The 19,202-nt window shown below is 43.5% G+C and overlaps 1 protein-coding gene across 3 annotated transcripts in view; it reads right to left on the reverse strand.

The window, feature by feature from the left end:
- Positions 1 to 19,202, reverse strand: part of LOC121576509 (E3 ubiquitin-protein ligase RNF13) — an 85,399-nt gene that overhangs the window by 18,469 nt on the left and 47,728 nt on the right. For all 3 annotated transcript variants that reach the window (XM_041889697.2, XM_041889700.2, XM_041889699.2), the window contains exons 5-6: positions 2,148 to 2,235; positions 729 to 819 (exon numbers count right to left, since the gene is read on the reverse strand). In XM_041889697.2, the coding sequence (XP_041745631.2) occupies positions 729 to 819; positions 2,148 to 2,235 (179 nt within the window). The remainder of the gene's footprint in view (positions 1 to 728; positions 820 to 2,147; positions 2,236 to 19,202) is intronic.

Below are 19,202 nucleotides of genomic sequence, written 5' to 3' on the forward strand. Positions count from 1 at the left end.
TCATCTCTAGTGTGTCACACAAGGCGACTCATTTACATTTTACACAGCATGACGACCCGTCACAAAACAAAATAAAAATCCCTCCATCTGTCTAATGTGGTTTCACACTGAAATAATGGGTTATGGGGCTATAAGACCCATTATCGTCACTCAATGTCATCCTCATTGCCCAAATACATGTAGGCTAATTCAGTTAACGTTGCTAGACAACAATGCAATATTTCCAGGCAAATGACTGGGGATTGGCCCCTATGTACTATTATAGTATACCTGGTTAAAAGTGATACTAACCAGAATGCAGGATTGATATCAAGGAGGAGAATGAGGTTAATTAGTGACAGCATGGTAGTCTGCCTATATAGTCAGCTATTTCTGAGGAACACGAGACGTTTTAATTCCCAGATAATTCACGGTTCTCGGCAGAGCGCTGGGAAAGTGATGACACGTCGTGAGGCAGATCCTCTGCTTTATGAAGCCAGCAAGTCAATACATTATGACATAACAATATAACACAAAGATAGAAATATACTTCAACACAATCCGGGTTTATGTTGTCTTTCCACTGAATTCATTGAATAAATAAATATATTATTTAACGACATGACACTGACAGATTTATGTGGATAATCATTCTTAAGAGAGCCAGTTAAAGTGCCTCTAAATGTCTAAGGCTTGAATTAGCCTTGATGTTGATAGACATGGAAATTCAATTTTGGTCCCCGACTCACCCCTTGTCATATGTGTAGTCCTCTTTCAGGGAGTTGGCAGTCTCTTCGCTCACAAACACCGATGGAATGTCGATCTGCTTCAAAATAGCCACTAAATGGGAAAGGAAGGGAGAAAGCTATTTATACACATGAAGTGGCCACATATTGATGTCCAGCATAAAATAACACTAGACCATAATGAAATAACACTAGACCATCATTAAATAACATTACGTTTGAAGGAAACACGAAGATACGAGTCAGCTATTGGGGAAAGACACTGAGACAGAAAGAAGGCTGTGTTTGCTGTACATCAAGCCAAAGCACTACAGTTCAACGTCTATGCGTTTCCTGAAAACATTTACTTAGACAGACCATAACCATGAGGAACCCCAGATCTTTAAGGTTGTCAGATGGGGTGGTTTTCAGATGGGGTGGTTTTCAGATGGGGTGGTTTTCAGATGGGGTGGTTTTCAGATGGGGTGGTTTTCAGATGGGGTGGTTTTCAGATGGGGTGGTTTTCAGATGGGGTGGTTTTCAGATGGGGTGGTTTTCAGATGGGATAGTTTTCAGATGGGATAGTTTTCAGATGGGATAGTTTTCAGATGGGATAGTTTTCAGATGGGGTGGTTTTCAGATGGGATAGTTTTCAGATGGGATAGTTTTCAGATGGGATAGTTTTCAGATGGGATAGTTTTCAGATGGGATAGTTTTCAGATGGGATAGTTTTCAGATGGGATAGTTTTCAGATGGGATAGTTTTCCTTGTCTATGGGATCCAGGCTGATACCCACTTGTGCCACTGTCATTTAGTATTCTGCTCATGCGCGACTGTGGGCATATTGTGGGCATATTACTAGTTGTCAGGGCCCACCGAACCCCGGTGTCAGAAATGGCTCACTGCCCAACGTTTGAAAAGAAGCCATCCGACTGGATGATCCGTTCTAGACGGTTACCAGCATGAGGAGCTGTCACCATTATTCATGATACGTTGTCATACGCCCCGGAGTGAGAGACGGAGGAGACGGGGGGGGGACGGGGGGGGGGACACACAAGCAGCAGATGATGTGAAGAAAAAGCAGTTGAGAAAAGAGAAACAGATATCCCCTCCCTCCATCCCTTCTCCCAACAACTCCTTCATGTGATGGTAGCTAGGGCCAAGCGATCCACTTGGACGGGGTTGAACCGTTTGGAGACGTACTGCAAACCATGGCACTACATTCCTCCACAACGACATTACGAGTCGGACGCGGTGCTATGGATGCTGCAGCTCCAGCTCCCAGCCAGTCCTAATTCTCCTCTAGGTCCGAGGTTTGGGAATCAAAGCTTCATCTACTCTACTACTCCCCAAAAGGAGCAGACAACTGTGTGTAGTTGAGCTGCACGTTTGTGTGTGTGTGTTGGTGCAGTGGAGGAGGATTGTCAGAGGGGGGAAACTTACGATCATTGGATCCCATGCTGATTAGGTCATCAGAGTCCACGTTGTGAACAATGGCCGACTTGTACCCGGCCTTCTGGGCATTAAGGACCTGCGGGAGACAAAATATTTGTGTTCAGTTTGTGTGGTTCCTATGGATCAGTGTGTGTGTGGTTCCTATGGATCAGTGTGTGTGTGTGGTTCCTATGGATCAGTGTGTGTTCAGCCGGCCCACATAAAACACTTGGACCACCACAGAACAGCGGTGCTTTATTAAATGTGCAGCCCTCTGACGCCACAGGCTCAGACAGTAGCTATCTCCATACTATAGTAGCCATCTCCATACTATAGTAGCCATCTCCATACTATAGTAGCCATCTCCATACTATAGTAGCCATCTCCATACTATAGTAGCCATCTCCATACTATAGTAGCCATCTCCATACTATAGTAGCCATCTCCATACTATAGTAGCCATCTCCCATACTATAGTAGCCATCTCCATACTATAGTAGCCATCTCCATACTATAGTAGCCATCTCCATGCTATAGTAGCCATCTCCATACTATAGTAGCCATCTCCATACTATAGTAGCCATCTCCATACTATAGTAGCTATCTCCATACTATAGTAGCCATCTCCATACTATAGTAGCCATCTCCATACTATAGTAGCCATCTCCATACTATAGTAGCCATCTCCATACTATAGTAGCCATCTCCATACTGTATCCATACTATAGTAGCCATCTCCATACTGTATCCATACTATAGTAGCCATCTCCATACTATAGTAGCCATCTCCATACTATAGTAGCCATCTCCATACTATAGTAGCCATCTCCATGCTATAGTAGCCATCTCCATACTATAGTAGCCATCTCCATACTATAGTAGTTATCTCCATACTATAGTAGCTATCTCCATACTATAGTAGCCATCTCCATACTATAGTAGCCATCTCCATACTATAGTAGCCATCTCCATACTATAGTAGCCATCTCCATACTATAGTAGCCATCTCCATACTATAGTAGCCATCTCCATACTATAGTAGCCATCTCCATACTATAGTAGCCATCTCCATACTATAGTAGCCATCTCCATACTATAGTAGCCATCTCCATGCTATAGTAGCCATCTCCATACTATAGTAGCCATCTCCATGCTATAGTAGCCATCTCCATGCTATAGTAGCCATCTCCATACTATAGTAGCCATCTCCATACTATAGTAGCCATCTCCATACTATAGTAGCCATCTCCATACTATAGTAGCCATCTCCATACTATAGTAGCCATCGCCATACTATAGTAGCCATCGCCATACTATAGTAGCCATCTCCATACTATAGTAGCCATCTCCATACTATAGTAGCCATCTCCATACTATAGTAGCCATCTCCATACGATAGTAGCCATCTCCATACTATAGTAGCCATCTCCATACTACAGTAGCCATCTCCATACTATAGTAGCCATCTCCATACTATAGTAGTTATCTCCATACTATAGTAGCCATCTCCATACTATAGTAGCCATCTCCATACTACAGTAGCTATCTCCATACTATAGTAGCTATCTCCATACTATAGTAGCTATCTCCATACTGTATCCATACTATAGTAGCTATCTCCATACTGTATCCATGCTGTAGTAGCTATCTCCGTACGGTCCCCAACGCCTCTGCCCTCAATCCAACTCCATCACCTGGGATAGGCCTACTGGGATAATGGGAGGGATTAAACTCTACTGTAGCCGACATCACTTCGGGGCAGGGAGTAAGTGTGTTGTTATATACACTACCAGTCAAAAGTTTGGACACACCTACTCATTCAAAGGTTTTTCTATATTTTTACATTGTAGAATAATAGTGAAGACATCAAAACTATGAAATAACACATATGGAATCATGTAGTAACCAAAAAAGTGTTAAACAAATCAAAATATATTTTATATTTGAGATTCTTCAGAGTAGCCACCCTTTTCCAACAGTCTTGAAGGAGTTCCCACATATGCTGAGCACTTTCTTTTTTGTTGTTGTCATTTAGCAGACACTCTTATCCAGAGAGACTTACAGGAGCAATTAGGGTTACGTGCCTTGCTCAAGGGCACAGACAGATTTTTCAACTAGTCGGCTCGGGGATTAGAACCAGCGACCTTTCGGTTACTGGCACAACACTCTAAACCACTAAGCTACCTGCCGCCCTTATTGGCTGCTTTTCCTTCACTCTGCCGTCCGACTCATCCAAAACCATCTCAATTGGGTTGAGGTCGGGGGATTGTGGAGGCCAGGTCATCTGATGCAGCACTCCATCACTCTCCTTCTTGGTCAAATAGCCCTTACACAGCCCGGAGGTGTGTTGGGTCATTGTCCTGTTGAAAAACAAATGATAGTCCCACTAAGTCCAAACCAGATGGGATGGCGTATCGCTGCAGAATGCTGTGGTAGGCATGCTGGTTAAGTGTGTCATGAATTCTAAATGAATTGCAGACAGTGTCACCAGCAAAGCACCCCCACACCATAACACCTCCTCCTCCATGCTTTACGGTGGGAAATACACATGTGGAGATCATCCGTTCACCCACACCGCGTCTCACAAAGACACAGCGGTTGGAACCAAAAATCTCCAATTTGGACTCCAGACCAAAGGACACATTTCCACCGGTCTAATGTCCATTGCTCGTGTTTATTGGCCCAAGCAAGTCTCTTCTTCTTATTGGTGTCCTTTACTAGTGGTTTCTTTGCAGCAATTCGACCATGAAGGCTTGATTACCACAGTACCCTCTGAACAGTTGATGTTGAGATGTGTGTGTGACTTGAACTCTGTGAAGCATTTATTTGGGCTGCAATTTCTGAGGCTGGTAACTAATGAACTTATCCTCTGCAGCAGAGGTAACTCTGGGTCTTCCTTTCCTGTGGCGGTCCTCATGAGAGCCAGTTTCATCATAGCGTTTGATGGTTTTTGCTACTGCACTTTCACAGTTCTTGAAATTTTCCGGATTGACTGACCTTCATGTCTTAAAGTAATGATGGACTGTTATTTCTCTTTGCTTATTTGAGCTGTTCTTGCCATAATATGGACTTGGTCTTTTACCAAATAGGGCTATCTTCTGTATACACCCCTACCTTGTCACAACACAACTGATTGGCTCAAACGAATTTAGAAGGAAAGAAATTCCACAAATTATATTTTAAGAAGGCACACCTGTTAATTGAAATGCATTCCAGGTGACTACCTCATGAAGCTGGTTAAGAGAATGCCAAGATTGTGCAAAGCTGTCATCAAGGCAAAGGGTGGCTATTTGAAGAATCTCAAATATAAAATATATTTTGATTTATTTAACACTTTTTTGGTTACTATATGATTCCATATGTGTTATTTCATAGTTTTGATGTCTTATATAAAGAAAAACCCTTGAATAAGTAGGTGTGTCCAAACTTTTTACTGGTAGTGTACGTGTCAATGGCCGCGCATATGTCTGGTCTGTAGGTGCACTAGGTGTGTATAATGACAATGACATGCTATATGGCCACACCAAAACATGAAGGACAACGAGGCATAGAATTAGCATAGCATGTAATGTAGCTAAACACATCGTATTCTGAAAGAAATCAATGGCTAAAATAACTTCCTTTCATAGAGTCGATGGTATGCATTGACATTAACTCATAGAGGGTATGTAATGTTATGACATGTACTGGCAGACTCCAGTAATAACAGTGTACCCTACAGGTTAACACTGTTGACATGTAGCCATGGAAACTGGGAGTGTTCTACGGCGCCATGTCCAAAACTGTTTGACATTTCACCACTAACAACTCATCTGTTTAGGACCTTTTTCCCAGAAAGTGCTCTCAGTTTAAAATACAACAGCTTCCCCTGCAGTGGTAAACATGGGTCCCTCTCCCTCACATAACGGTGTCCCTGCTACAATGGAGGCTCCGAAACAAGAGAAGGGGAAAAGGATAATAATAAACCCCATGAATTAAGTAATAACCCCATGAATAAAGTAATAACCCCATGAATAAAGTAATAACCCCATGAATAAAGTAATAACCCCATGAATTAAGTAATAACCCCATGAATTAAGTAACAACCCCATGAATTAAGTAATAACCCCATGAATTAAGTAATAACCCCATGAATTAAGTAACAACCCCATGAATTAAGTAATAACCCCATGAATTAAGTAATAACCCCATGAATTAAGTAATAACCCCATGAATTAAGTAACAACCCCATGAATTAAGTAATAACCCCATGAATTAAGTAATAACCCCATGAATTAAGTAATAACCCCATGAATTAAGTAACAACCCCATGAATTAAGTAATAACCCCATGAATTAAGTAATAACTCCATGAATTAAGTAATAACCCCATGAATTAAGTAATAACCCCATGAATTAAGTAATAACCCCATGAATTAAGTAATAACCCCATGAATTAAGTAATAACCCCATGAATTAAGTAATAACGCTTTACAGCCTTCATTTATATTCATAAACTGCCATTTGGCTGGGGATGAAAAAAGGATACCATATACAGTGGATTCGGAAAGTATTCAGACCCCTTTACTTTTCCCACATTTTGTTAGGTTACAACCTTATTCTGAAATGGATTTTAAAAATAATAATTCTCAATCTACACACAATACCCCATAATGACAAAGCGAAAACAGGTTTTTAGAAATGTTTGCAAATGTATTAAACAAAAAATACAGAAATACCTTATTTACATAAGTATTCAAACCCTTTGCTATGAGACTCGAAATTGAGCTCAGGTTCATCCTGTTTCCATTGATCATCCTTGAGATGTTTCTACAACTTGATTGGAGTCCACCTGTGGTAAATTCAATTGACTGAACATAATTTGGAAAGGCACACACACCTGTCTATATAAGGTCCCACAGTTGACAGTGCATGTCAGGTTGAAGGAATTGTCCCTAGAGCTCCGTGACAGGATTGTATCGAGGCACAGTTCTGGGGAAGGGTACCAAAACATTTATGAAGCATTGAAGGTCCCCAAGAACACAGTGGCCATCATTCTTAAATGGGAGAAGTTTGGAACCACAGACTCTTCCTAGAGCTGGCCGGCCCGCCAAACTGAGCAATCGGGGGAGAAGGGCCTTGGTCAGGGAGGTGATCAAGAACCCGATGGTCACTCTGACAGGAGCTCCACAGTTCCTCTGTGGAGATGGGAAAACCTTCCAGAAGGACAACCATCTCTGCAACACTCCACCAATCAGGCCTTTATGGTAGAGTGGCCAGACGGAAGCCACACCTCAGTAAAAGGCACATGACAGCCTGCTTGGAGTTCACCTTTCAACAGGACAACGACCCTAAGCACACAGCCAAGACAACGCAGTAGTGGCTTCGGGACAAGTCTCGGAATGTCCTTGAGTGGCCCAGCCAGAGCGCGGACTTGAACCCGATCAAACATCTCTGGAGAGACCTGAAAATAGCTGTGCAGCGACGCTCCCCATCCAACCTGACAGAGCTTGAGAGGATCTGCAGAGAAGAATGGGAAAAACACGCCAAATACAGGTGTGCCAAACTTGTAGCGTCATACCCAAGAAGACTCAAAACTGTAATCACTGCCAAAGGTGCTTCAACAAAGTACTGAGTAAACGGTCTGAATACTTATGGAAATGTCATATTTATTATGTTTAATACATTTTCAAAAATTTCTAAAAACCTGTTTTTGCTTTGTCATTATGGAGTGTTGTGTGTAGATTGATGGGGAGGGAAACTATTTAATCAATTTTAGAATAAGGCTGTAACGTAACAAAATGTGGAAAAAGTCAAGGGGTCTGATTACTTTCCGAATGCACTGTATATGCATACTTTTATGCTTAGTTTAGTTATTTCCTGTTTGGCAGCCATTTTGTTCAGACTCGCATGGCCTTTTTCCTGTGTGGATCATCATGGCCAACACACATGCAGGCTGGGTTGGCAAGGCAACCTGTTATGGTTGGTGCAGAATTCCAGTTGAAGTCATGGTTGAAATGGTTAAGGAAGCCTGTGATATTGTCACTTCCTTTACTCTCACAGAGTAGACATGTCACAGTAAGTGTGGAAAACTACAGAGGGTTTTTTTCCCCCTTCCACCCTGCTGTGGTGTGTACCAGTTTCTCGCTCTCGCACACACACACACACACACACACACCTTTAGTTGCAGCCAAATTATTGCCTAAACACACCAAGGTCTTACGGTGAGTAAAGTCCAGTTAATAGAGAAGCCAATACCACACACCCTCACCTAACTACAATCCTAGGCTTTAAATTCAACCAAAACCAAATCAAATACTTAAATGTACAATTAGACTAAATGAAAGGATGTAAATGTAGAGTGTAAGGATGCTACACTTGCAAAACAGGGAAAAATGTACGTCATATTAGATGCTTGAATCACTGTAGATGTTATAACCATATCAATTCAACTTCACTTACAAAACCAAAACATAAAAAGGGAAATAATGTCAAATAAAGCAGGTAAAGAAGAGAGGTGAAAAATCCGGTTCTCTCTCAGTCACACTCCAACTTGCTGTGAGCCCAGATAGCCGGAGCAGCGAACCTCATCTGTTGAGATAAATAATGGATGTGTGGGTTCTCAGATGTGCTGTGTTGTGTGGCATTCAGAACCCCCCCATCCACTGACTGTACCAAAGTAGCCTAGCGATAGCTTTCCAATAGCTCGTTTAAGCTCTGAGGCTATAGGTTATGCTAGGCTAGGTCTTCACTCACCTACACTGTACCCAATATAATATGCTGGTGTCATTTTCTGTAGCTATGCTAAGCTAACAAAATGATTGTTCATTCAGACAAAGAGGACGAGAGAAGAGGGGGTTGTTTGAGGGAATCAAGATGCTAGCAGATATTAGCGCAGGGCAGCCTTTTGTTTGTCACTGTAATTTTCTGCGCTCTGTTCGTGTGTGTTTATGGGTGTGTGTTTGCGCGTGGGTGTGCGCGTGTGTGTGTGTGTGTTGAGGGCAAAGCTGTGTAAGGCCCTGTGTGTGTGTGTGTGTGTGTGTGTTGAGGGCAAAGCTGTGTAAGGCCCTGTGTGTGTGTGTGTGTGTGTGTGTGTGTGTGTGTGTGTGTGTGTTGAGGGCAAAGCTGTGTAAGGCCCTGTGTGTGTGTGTGTGTGTGTGTGTGTGTGTGTTGAGGGCAAAGCTGTGTAAGGCCCTGTGTTTGCCTTTGTGTGTGTGTGTGTGTGTGTGTGTGTGTGTGTGTGTGTGTGTGTGTGTGTTGAGGGCAAAGCTGTGTAAGGCCCTGTGTTTTGCCTGTGTGTGTGTGTGTGTGTGTGTGTGTGTGAGGGCAAAGCTGTGTAAGGCCCTGTGTTTGCCTGTGTGTGTGTGTGTGTGTGTGTGTGTGTGTGTGTGTGTGTGTTGAGGGCAAAGCTGTGTAAGGCCCTGTGTTTGCCTGTGAGGGTGTATTGTGTGAATAAATACCACTTATTTTTGTGTCTTCTCAGAGCTAACGCAGGCCTCAGTGTGTCCGTACTGTGTGTGTATGTGTGTGAACGTGTCTCCGTATGAGGCGGCCTTTGAGGAGAGACGGAGAGAGCCAGCAGATGATTCTTGTTAAGCCTAACGGGCCCTGTTGCTGTCTCACTCCACCCCCTTCATTCCCACTGCATAAAAGGCTCCTATGAGAAAGAAAGTCTCATCCCCCCAGAACATACAACACGGGAACAGAGGAGACAAATGCAACCCAATGAGGCCAGGGCTCTCCCACTGGTGCTACCTACTTTTTCAGTTGATGGCACCAGCACATGATTTGGTCGCACCAATGTTTTGCAGCTGCACGGCGATAATGACCTGAGCCCAGGTTTCCCGATCGATACTGACAGGATCAAAAGAAAGTGAGCGCTGCTCTCGGGTCAGCTTTCTCCATTCAAATGTTACCTTAACAATAATAATTATTTCACAATACTGATGACGGATCAGCTCCTAGAGAGATATTAGCGCCTACGACTGCACATTTTGAGGGGGCTTATTCTAATGCTTATTCAATAAAAATGCACCAAATCCCAGATTTGGCACATCATTGCACACATGTTAGACTACACATCATGAAATATATTGAGACAAATTACAGACAGTAGCCTACAAGTATCAAAATAGAAAAATGTATTGAACATGAAATATATTTCAATATGATTGAAATAAGCCTATAGCCTACGGTTGATATTTTAATGCAGTCATCTCGGTTTTCATTTGAAGCATTTTCTACATGGCTTGTATCAATTGCAAAGACATTGGCAACATTGTATTTGTAGTCAACTACTTCTGCAGTTATCGGAGGTCACAGAGAGAAGAAAACAGTATGATTATGTTTAGCAGAGACCTTCTTTGTATAAAGTGACGCGGGAGGGGGAAAAAAGCATCTGACGACGCACTTAGCTGTTCTACGAGTGGTCTGAGGCAGGCGTTAGATTCCAAGCATTTTCAAGTGCAACGTTAACAACAACGTTTTTGGGAAACAGCTCAGAGATTTAGCGATGCTCCTACCAAGGTTCTAAAAATTAACTTAAGCCTTAAGATGCTTTTGGGAAACCGAGCCCACAATGTACCTGCATTCCATCCAGAACCAGACTAATAATGACTAGCCATCTTTTAAATTGGCACTTCGAAAGGTTGTTCAGTGTTCTTTAAGGTAGACTCAGCTAAATGACGTTGCCACGAGCAACACCCCAGATATTGAGATGAGCGAGATGCAAGGCTACGCTCTTACACAATATCAGCGAAAGCGTACAGGTTCGCGTCACGCTGTTCACAGCGTGGTAGCCACGGGACCAAAACAGCGGAGAAGTTGGGACACGCGCTTCAACGCTCTTAGCGGTTGCGTACATTGACCCACTATGCGGTTTACTTTCTGCATCTACGTCATAATCGCTGAGTCTACCTTTACAAAGACTTAAAAACATTATTTTAAGCATCCTTTGGGGATTTCGTAAGTACTCTATAAGCGTTTCGTTTTTCTTCATGTTATTTAAGGGTTTTGAAGGGTCCTCGTGTACTCGTGCGAAGCCACTCAGGCTGCCACTCTCCTCTAATGCCAGCGTGTAATTCCACATGGAATCTGAGAGGAATTCAACCTCTACTGTCTCACAGAATGTTTGCATGGGCAGAGATAAGGACATTCAGTGCATTCCTCACTGCGGGATGAGAGAGAGAGAGAGAGCGCAAGAGAGAGAGAGAGAGCGCGTGAGAGAGCGCGTGAGAGAGAGCGTGAGAGAGAGCGTGAGAGAGAGAAAATGAAAAGAAAAGGTGGGGTGCAAATCAGAGCCTACCGAGACATGAACCCTCACAATGAGAAATCGATAGCACACATACACACACATGGATAGACACACACACACACACACACACACACACACACACACACACACACACACACACACACACACACACACAGCAGACCGCTCTTTTCTTAATCCCAGCCTGAAGGAACAAAATGTCTGCAAACAAGTGCCAGAGTAACAACATCCTCGATCGCAATTTAACAGCCATTACTGTGCTTGTTAATTACTGTAATTCCATCGACAACAAATCAAAAGCACCTTTAATGATGTGTTTACTTTGGAACATCTACATTTAAAAATCGAATGAGTCCATTTAATATTAACCATCACAATAAATCCATTATTTATTTTAGGCAGGTCAAAAGAAAAACATGATATGAAGAAAATGCATTTCATAAGAACAAAATGTATAGCGCATAGAATTAAAAAGGTATTGCCGGATATTATTCATTCTAATCAGACAGGTTTTTTACATGGAAGATACATTGGAGATAATATAAGGCAAGTATTGGAAACATTAGAACACTATGGAAAATATGGGAAACCAGGCCTGCTATTCATAGCAGACTTTGAAAAGGCATTTGATAAAGTTCGACTGGGGTTTATATATAAATGCCTGGAGCATTTCAATTTTGGAGAATCTCTTATAAAATGGGTCAAAATCATGTATAGTAACCCTAGGTGTAAAATAGTAAATAATGGCTATTTCTCTGAAAGTTTTAAACTGTCAAGAGGAGTGAAACAAGGTTGTCCACTATCGGCATATCTATTTATTGTGGCCATCGAGATGTTAGCGATTAAAATCAGATTTAATAATAATATCAGAGGATTAGAAATAAAGACCTTAAAAACAAAGGTGTCATTGTACGCTGATGATTCATGTTTTTTTTAAATCCACAACTAGAATCCCTCCACAGCCTCATAGAGGATCTAGATACATTTTCTAACCTCTCTGGATTACAACCAAATTATGACAAATGTACTATATTACGTATTGGATCACTAAAAAATACAATTTTTACATTACCATGTAGTTTACCAATAAAATGGTCTGATGGTGATGTGGATATACTCGAATACATATCCCAAAGGAAATAAATGATCTCACTTCAATAAATTTTAATAGAAAATTAGCAAAAATAGATAAGATCTTACTACCATGGAAAGGAAAATACCTGTCAATTTGTGGAAAAATCACCCTGATTAACTCATTAGTATTATCACAGTTTACCTATTTGCTTATGGTCTTGCCTACGCCTAGCGAACAGTTTTTTAAATTATATGAGAAAAAAATATTCAATTTTATTTGGAACGGCAAGCCAGACAAAATTAAAAGAGCATATTTATATAATGAATATGAATTCGGAGGACAGAAATTATTAAATATTAAAGCATTAGACCTATCACTAAAAGCTTCAGTCTTACAAAAGTTATACTTAAATCCGAACTGGTTCTCAAGCAAATTAGTAAGATTGTCTCACCCAATGTTCAAGAAAGGCCTTTTTCCCTTTATTCAGATTACAACCTCACACTTTCAGTTATTTGAAAAGGAAATAATCTCCCAAATGTCACTATTTCTAAAACAAGCCATAGAAAGTTGGTTGCAATTTCAATTTAATCCTCCAGAAACGACAGAACAAATAATGCAACAAATATTGTGGTTAAATTCAAATATACTAATTGACAAAAAACCTTTATTTTTTGACAGAATGTTTAAAAAAGGTATAATCTTTGTAAATGATATCATCGGTAGGACTGGTGGAGTTATGACGCACATGCAGCTAACAAAAACATATGGAAATGTCTGCTCTACCCAAAATTACAACCAAATAATGGCAGCTTTACCGCAAAAATGGAAGAGGAAAGTGGAAGGGGGAGAAAGTAAGGAACTTGTCTGTCGGCCTTGCATTAAAGAACATAATTGGTTAAGGAAAACTGTGATAAATAAAAAAATATATCAGTTTCACTTAAGGACCAAAGGATTGACAGCCGTCCCACATAGATTGCAAAATAGTTGGGAAGAGATCTTTGATGTACCGATCCCATGGCATAGTGTTTATGAACTGACACGCAAAAGCGACACCGGATTCAAAAAATTAGAATCTTTCAATTTAAATTATTATATAAAATCCTTGCTACCAATAGAATGTTATTTATATGGGGGATACAATCTTCCCAGCTCTGCAGATTTTGCTGTGAAGAGACGGAATCATTGGACCATTTGTTTTGGTTCTGTCCATTTGTAGCTTGTTTTTGGACACTGGTCCAGGAATGGCTAAAGGATTGCAATATTTACCTGGAACTAACCTTGCAGATAGCATTACTGGGTGATCTGAAAAGCCATAGTCAATCAATCAATAATATAATAATACTTTTAGCAAAGCTGTTTATTTTTAACTCTCAATCTGTAGAAGCAATGAGAATAGAAAGGTTCAGAACTTTTGTAAAACATCACAGTACGGTTGAAATATATATGGCAAATAGAAATCCGATATGGATGGTGTTAAGAGATAGATGGGAGGTATTGAATAGAGTTGAAGGATGGGACTAATAACAAATAACAACAAATAATAACAAAGATAGCTAATAATGTAAAGCATACTGTGTCCATAATAAGTATATAGGCTGTATGTTGGGAGCTTTTGGGAAAGAGCACAGTTAGAAAGATATGGCATATAGAAGCAAACCGGATGGACATCATGAAAACGATCGGAGAGGTTGAGAGTAGAAGTAGTTCAGGAGCAAAAAATAAATAAATAATAATAATAATGATATGTATGTATGTATGTATGTATGTATGTATATGTATATATATATGTATATATATAATAGAATTATTGTAAAATTAACTGTGTCCATAAGGTGTAGATAGTAAGTATAGACCGGAAGTAGAGGCCTGGGAATTGTTGTTCACTAATTTACTCCAAGTAGGGAAAGGATGGTGGGGTTGAAAAGTAATAAAGGGGAGTATATATATAAAAAAATATATATATAAATAAAAAAAAAAAAAAAAAAAAAACATGGGGGGATTGGAAGTGATGCAGACAATTACATTGATAGAAGATACAATCTATCTGCAATATTAAGCTGATCCATTCCCCAAAAAACAAAAAAAAAGAACAGAATGACTCGTCCATCTGTATGTTATCTGGCTATGTGCCATGCCAGAGGCCGTAGGCTAGTTCATTTATACTGAACAAAAATATAAATAATAATAATAATAATAATAATAATAATAATAATAATAATATGCCATTTAGCAGACGCTTTTATCCAAAGCGACTTACAGTCATGCGTGCATACATTTTTGTGTATGGGTGGTCCCGGGGATCGAACCCACTACCTTGGCTTTACAAGCGCCGTGCTCTACCAGCTGAGCTACAGAGGACCACAGAGGGGGGAACAAAACGCAACATGTAAAGTGTTGGTCCCATGTTTCATGAACTGAAATAAAAGTTCCCATAAATGTTCCATAAGTACAAAATGCTTATTTCTCTGAAATTGTGCGCACAAATCTGTTTACATCCCTGTTAGTGAGCATTTCTCCTTTGCCAAGATAATCCATCCACCTGACAGGTGTGGCATATCAAGAAGCTGATTAAACAGCATGATCATTAGACAGGTGCACCTTGTGCTGGGGACGATAAAAGGTCACTCTAAAATGTGCAGTTTTGTCACACAACACAATGCCACAGATGTCTCGGCTTTTGAGTGAGTGTGCAGTTGGCATGCTGACTGCAGGAATGTCCACCAGAGCTGTTGCCAGATAATTAAATGTTAATTTCGCTACCATAAACCGCCTCCAACGTCGTTTGTGAGAATTTGGCAGTATGTCCAACCGGCCTCACGACCCCAGACCCCGTGTAACCACGCCAGCCCAGGACCTCCACATTCGGCTTCTTCACCTGCGGGATCGTCTGAGACCAGCCAACCCGGACAGCTGTTGAAACTCTGGGTTTGCACAACCGAATAATTTCTGCGCAAACTGTCAAAAGCCGTCTCAGGGAAGCACATCACAGCTCCCACACAGTCACACACAGTATCTGCACATGTGCACGGGTTCTCTTCACGCTGTTAGAGCATGATCGGTTCAGGACCAAAACAGCTGAGAAGTTGAGCCTCGCGCTTCAACGCTCTTAGTTGTGGTAATTGACCCACTATGCTGTTTACTTTGTGTACCTACATCATATCGCTGAGTCTACCTTTAATGCCAATTTGATTGAGATATGGTTTACTAGATAGCCTAATTAACAAAACTTTGCATTTAGCACTAATTTCATTGCCTGGGTCTTGCTTTTTCTGCCTCAGTGCTCTTCGTTCTCCCTCATATGAAAAGTCAATGTCAGAATGGGAATATTTAAAAAGAGGGAACACTAGCAATTAAATTCCCAAATGTAGACTCTTATGACTTAATTAATCATGTGGCTACAAAACAGTATATATATATATATCATAGTAAAAAAAAATAAAAAAAATAAACACTAACCAGGAATTGTAACCAAACATAACATGAAAGGTGAACTTAGGGGAGGGAGAGGTGATCTCGTATCAGTTTTGAATTTGCAGTGGTGGTAGTGGGTGCGTGAGACTACACAACATGTTCAGTACGGGACAGCTGGGTAATGTGGGAGGCATGGAGGCAGCTCATTGGTCACGGACGGAGCGGTTTAAACGGTGCCACCTGGAGATGCGTGACTAACTGGTACAGTACTGTTAACTGGAGTGGCAGATAGATCGTGTATGGGCAGAAGCATAGAGAGCAGAGAGGTGGACAAACTGTACTGCAACTGTTAACACTTGGAGTGCCACAAAGTGCATGGGCAGGACAGGGAGTGGAGAAAGCTGTGATGTGATGTAAATAAAGAATAAGAATATGAAAATGTTTTCAGTACTGTATTCCTCTAATGATTAAACCATTTCACAACAGTGGGATCTACAGCCTTGGCGGTGATGACAGAGACAGCTGATAGCATCAGTAATTACTGCCGCATCAATGTGTGTGTTGCTGCGTTGTCAGCCAGCACTGCAGAATCAGGGCTCCTCAAAAGGTGGTGCAGCCAACAACCAACGTCTCCTGCACAGCTTCTCCTCTCCTGGCCAACTGAGGCTCTCTCCGTTCTCCCTCCCTCTACTGTTCACTCTCCCTCTACTGTTCTCCCTCCCTCTACTGTTCACTCTCCCTCCCTCTACTGTTCACTCTCCCTCCCTCTACTGTTCACCCTCCCTCCCTCTACTGTTCTCCCTCCCTCCCTCTACTGTTCACTCTCCCTCCCTCTACTGTTCACCCTCCCTCCCTCTACTGTTCACCCTCCCTCCCTCTACTGTTCACCCTCCCTCCCTCTACTGTTCACTCTCCCTCCCTCTACTGTTCACTCTCCCTCCCTCTACTGTTCACCCTCCCTCCCTCTACTGTTCCTCTCCCTCCCTCTACTGTTCACTCTCCCTCCCTCTACTGTTCACCCTCCCTCTACTGTTCACTCTCCCTCCCTCTACTGTTCACCCTCCCTCCCTCTACTGTTCACCCTCCCTCCCTCTACTGTTCACTCTCCCTCCCTCTACTGTTCACTCTCCCTCCCTCTACTGTTCACCCTCCCTCCCTCTACTGTTCACCCTCCCTCCCTCTACTGTTCACCCCCCTCCCTCTACTGTTCACTCTCCCTCCCTCTACTGTTCACTCTCCCTCCCTCTACTGTTCACCCTCCCTCTACTGTTCACCCTCCCTCCCTCTACTGTTCACTCTCCCTCCCTCTACTGTTCACCCTCCCTCCCTCTACTGTTCACTCTCCCTACCTCCCTCTACTGTTCACTCTCCCTCCCTCTACTGTTCACCCTCCCTCCCTCTACTGTTCACTCTCCCTCCCTCCCTCTACTGTTCACCCTCCCTCCCTCTACTGTTCACCCTCCCTCCCTCCCTCTACTGTTCACTCTCCCTCCCTCCCTCTACTGTTCACCCTCCCTCCCTCTACTGTTCACCCTCCCTCCCTCTACTGTTCACCCTCCCTCCCTCTACTGTTCACCCTCCCTCCCTCTACTGTTCACCCCCTCCCTCCCTCTACTGTTCACCCTCCCTCCCTCTACTGTTCACTCTCCCTCCCTCTACTGTTCACCCTCCCTCCCTCTACTGTTCACTCTCCCTACCTCCCTCTACTGTTCACCCTCCCTCCCTCTACTGTTCACTCACCCTCCCTCCCTCTACTGTTCACCCTCCCTCCCTCTACTGTTCACTCTCCCTCCCTCTACTGTTCCCCCTCCCTCCCTCTACTGTTCACCCTCCCTCCCTCTACTGTTCACTCTCCCTCCCTCTACTGTTCACCCTCCCTCCCTCTACTGTTCACTCTCCCTCCCTCCCTCCCTCTACTGTTCTCCCTCCCTCCCTCTACTGTTCTCCCTCCCTCCCTCCCTCTACTGTTCACCCTCCCTCTACTGTTCACCCTCCCTCCCTCTACTGTTCACTCTCCCTCCCTCTACTGTTCTCCCTCCCTCCCTCCCTCCCTCTACTGTTCACCCTCCCTCCCTCTACTGTTCACCCTCCCTCCCTCTACTGTTCACTCTCCCTCCCTCTACTGTTCACCCCTCCCTCCCTCTACTGTTCACTCTCCTCCCTCCCTCCCTCTACTGTTCACCCTCCCTCCCTCTACTGTTCTCCCTCCCTCCCTCCCTCTACTGTTCACCCTCCCTCTACTGTTCACCCTCCCTCCCTCTACTGTTTACTCTCCCTCCCTCTACTGTTCACCCTCCCTCCCTCCCTCCCTCTACTGTTCACCCTCCCTCCCTCCCTCTACTGTTCACCCTCCCTCCCTCCCTCTACTGTTCACCCTCCCTCCCTCCCTCCCTCTACTGTTCACCCTCCCTCCCTCCCTCTACTGTTCACCCTCCCTCCCTCCCTCTACTGTTCACCCTCCCTCCCTCTACTGTTCACCCTCCCTCCCTCTACTGTTCACCCTCCCTCCCTCTACTGTTCACTCTCCCTCCCTCCCTCTACTGTTCACCCTCCCTCCCTCTACTGTTCACCCTCCCTCCCTCTACTGTTCACCCTCCCTCCCTCTACTGTTCACCCTCCCTCCCTCTACTGTTCACCCTCCCTCCCTCTACTGTTCACCCTCCCTCCCTCTACTGTTCACTCTCCCTCCCTCCCTCTACTGTTCACTCTCCCTCCCTCTACTGTTCACCCTCCCTCCCTCTACTGTTCACTCTCCCTCCCTCCCTCTACTGTTCACTCTCCCTCCCTCCCTCTACTGTTCACTCTCCCTCCCTCCCTCTACTGTTCACTCTCCCTCCCTCTACTGTTCACTCTCCCTCCCTCTACTGTTCACTCTCCCTCCCTCCCTCTACTGTTCACCCTCCCTCTACTGTTCACTCTCCCTCCCTCTACTGTTCACTCTCCCTCCCTCCCTCTACTGTTCACTCTCCCTCCCTCCCTCTACTGTTCACTCTCCCTCCCTCTACTGTTCACCCTCCCTCCCTCTACTGTTCACCCTCCCTCCCTCTACTGTTCACTCTCCCTCCCTCCCTCTACTGTTCACTCTCCCTCCCTCCCTCTACTGTTCACTCTCCCTCCCTCCCTCTACTGTTCACTCTCCCTCCCTCCCTCTACTGTTCACCCTCCCTCCCTCTACTGTTCACCCTCCCTCCCTCTACTGTTCACCCTCCCTCCCTCTACTGTTCACTCTCCCTCCCTCTACTATTCACCCTCCCTCCCTCTACTGTTCACCCTCCCTCCCTCCCTCTACTGTTCACCCTCCCTCCCTCCCTCTACTGTTCACCTCCCTC

This window comes from Coregonus clupeaformis, chromosome 11, assembly GCF_020615455.1.
Source record: "Coregonus clupeaformis isolate EN_2021a chromosome 11, ASM2061545v1, whole genome shotgun sequence".
Taxonomy (NCBI): domain Eukaryota; kingdom Metazoa; phylum Chordata; class Actinopteri; order Salmoniformes; family Salmonidae; genus Coregonus; species Coregonus clupeaformis.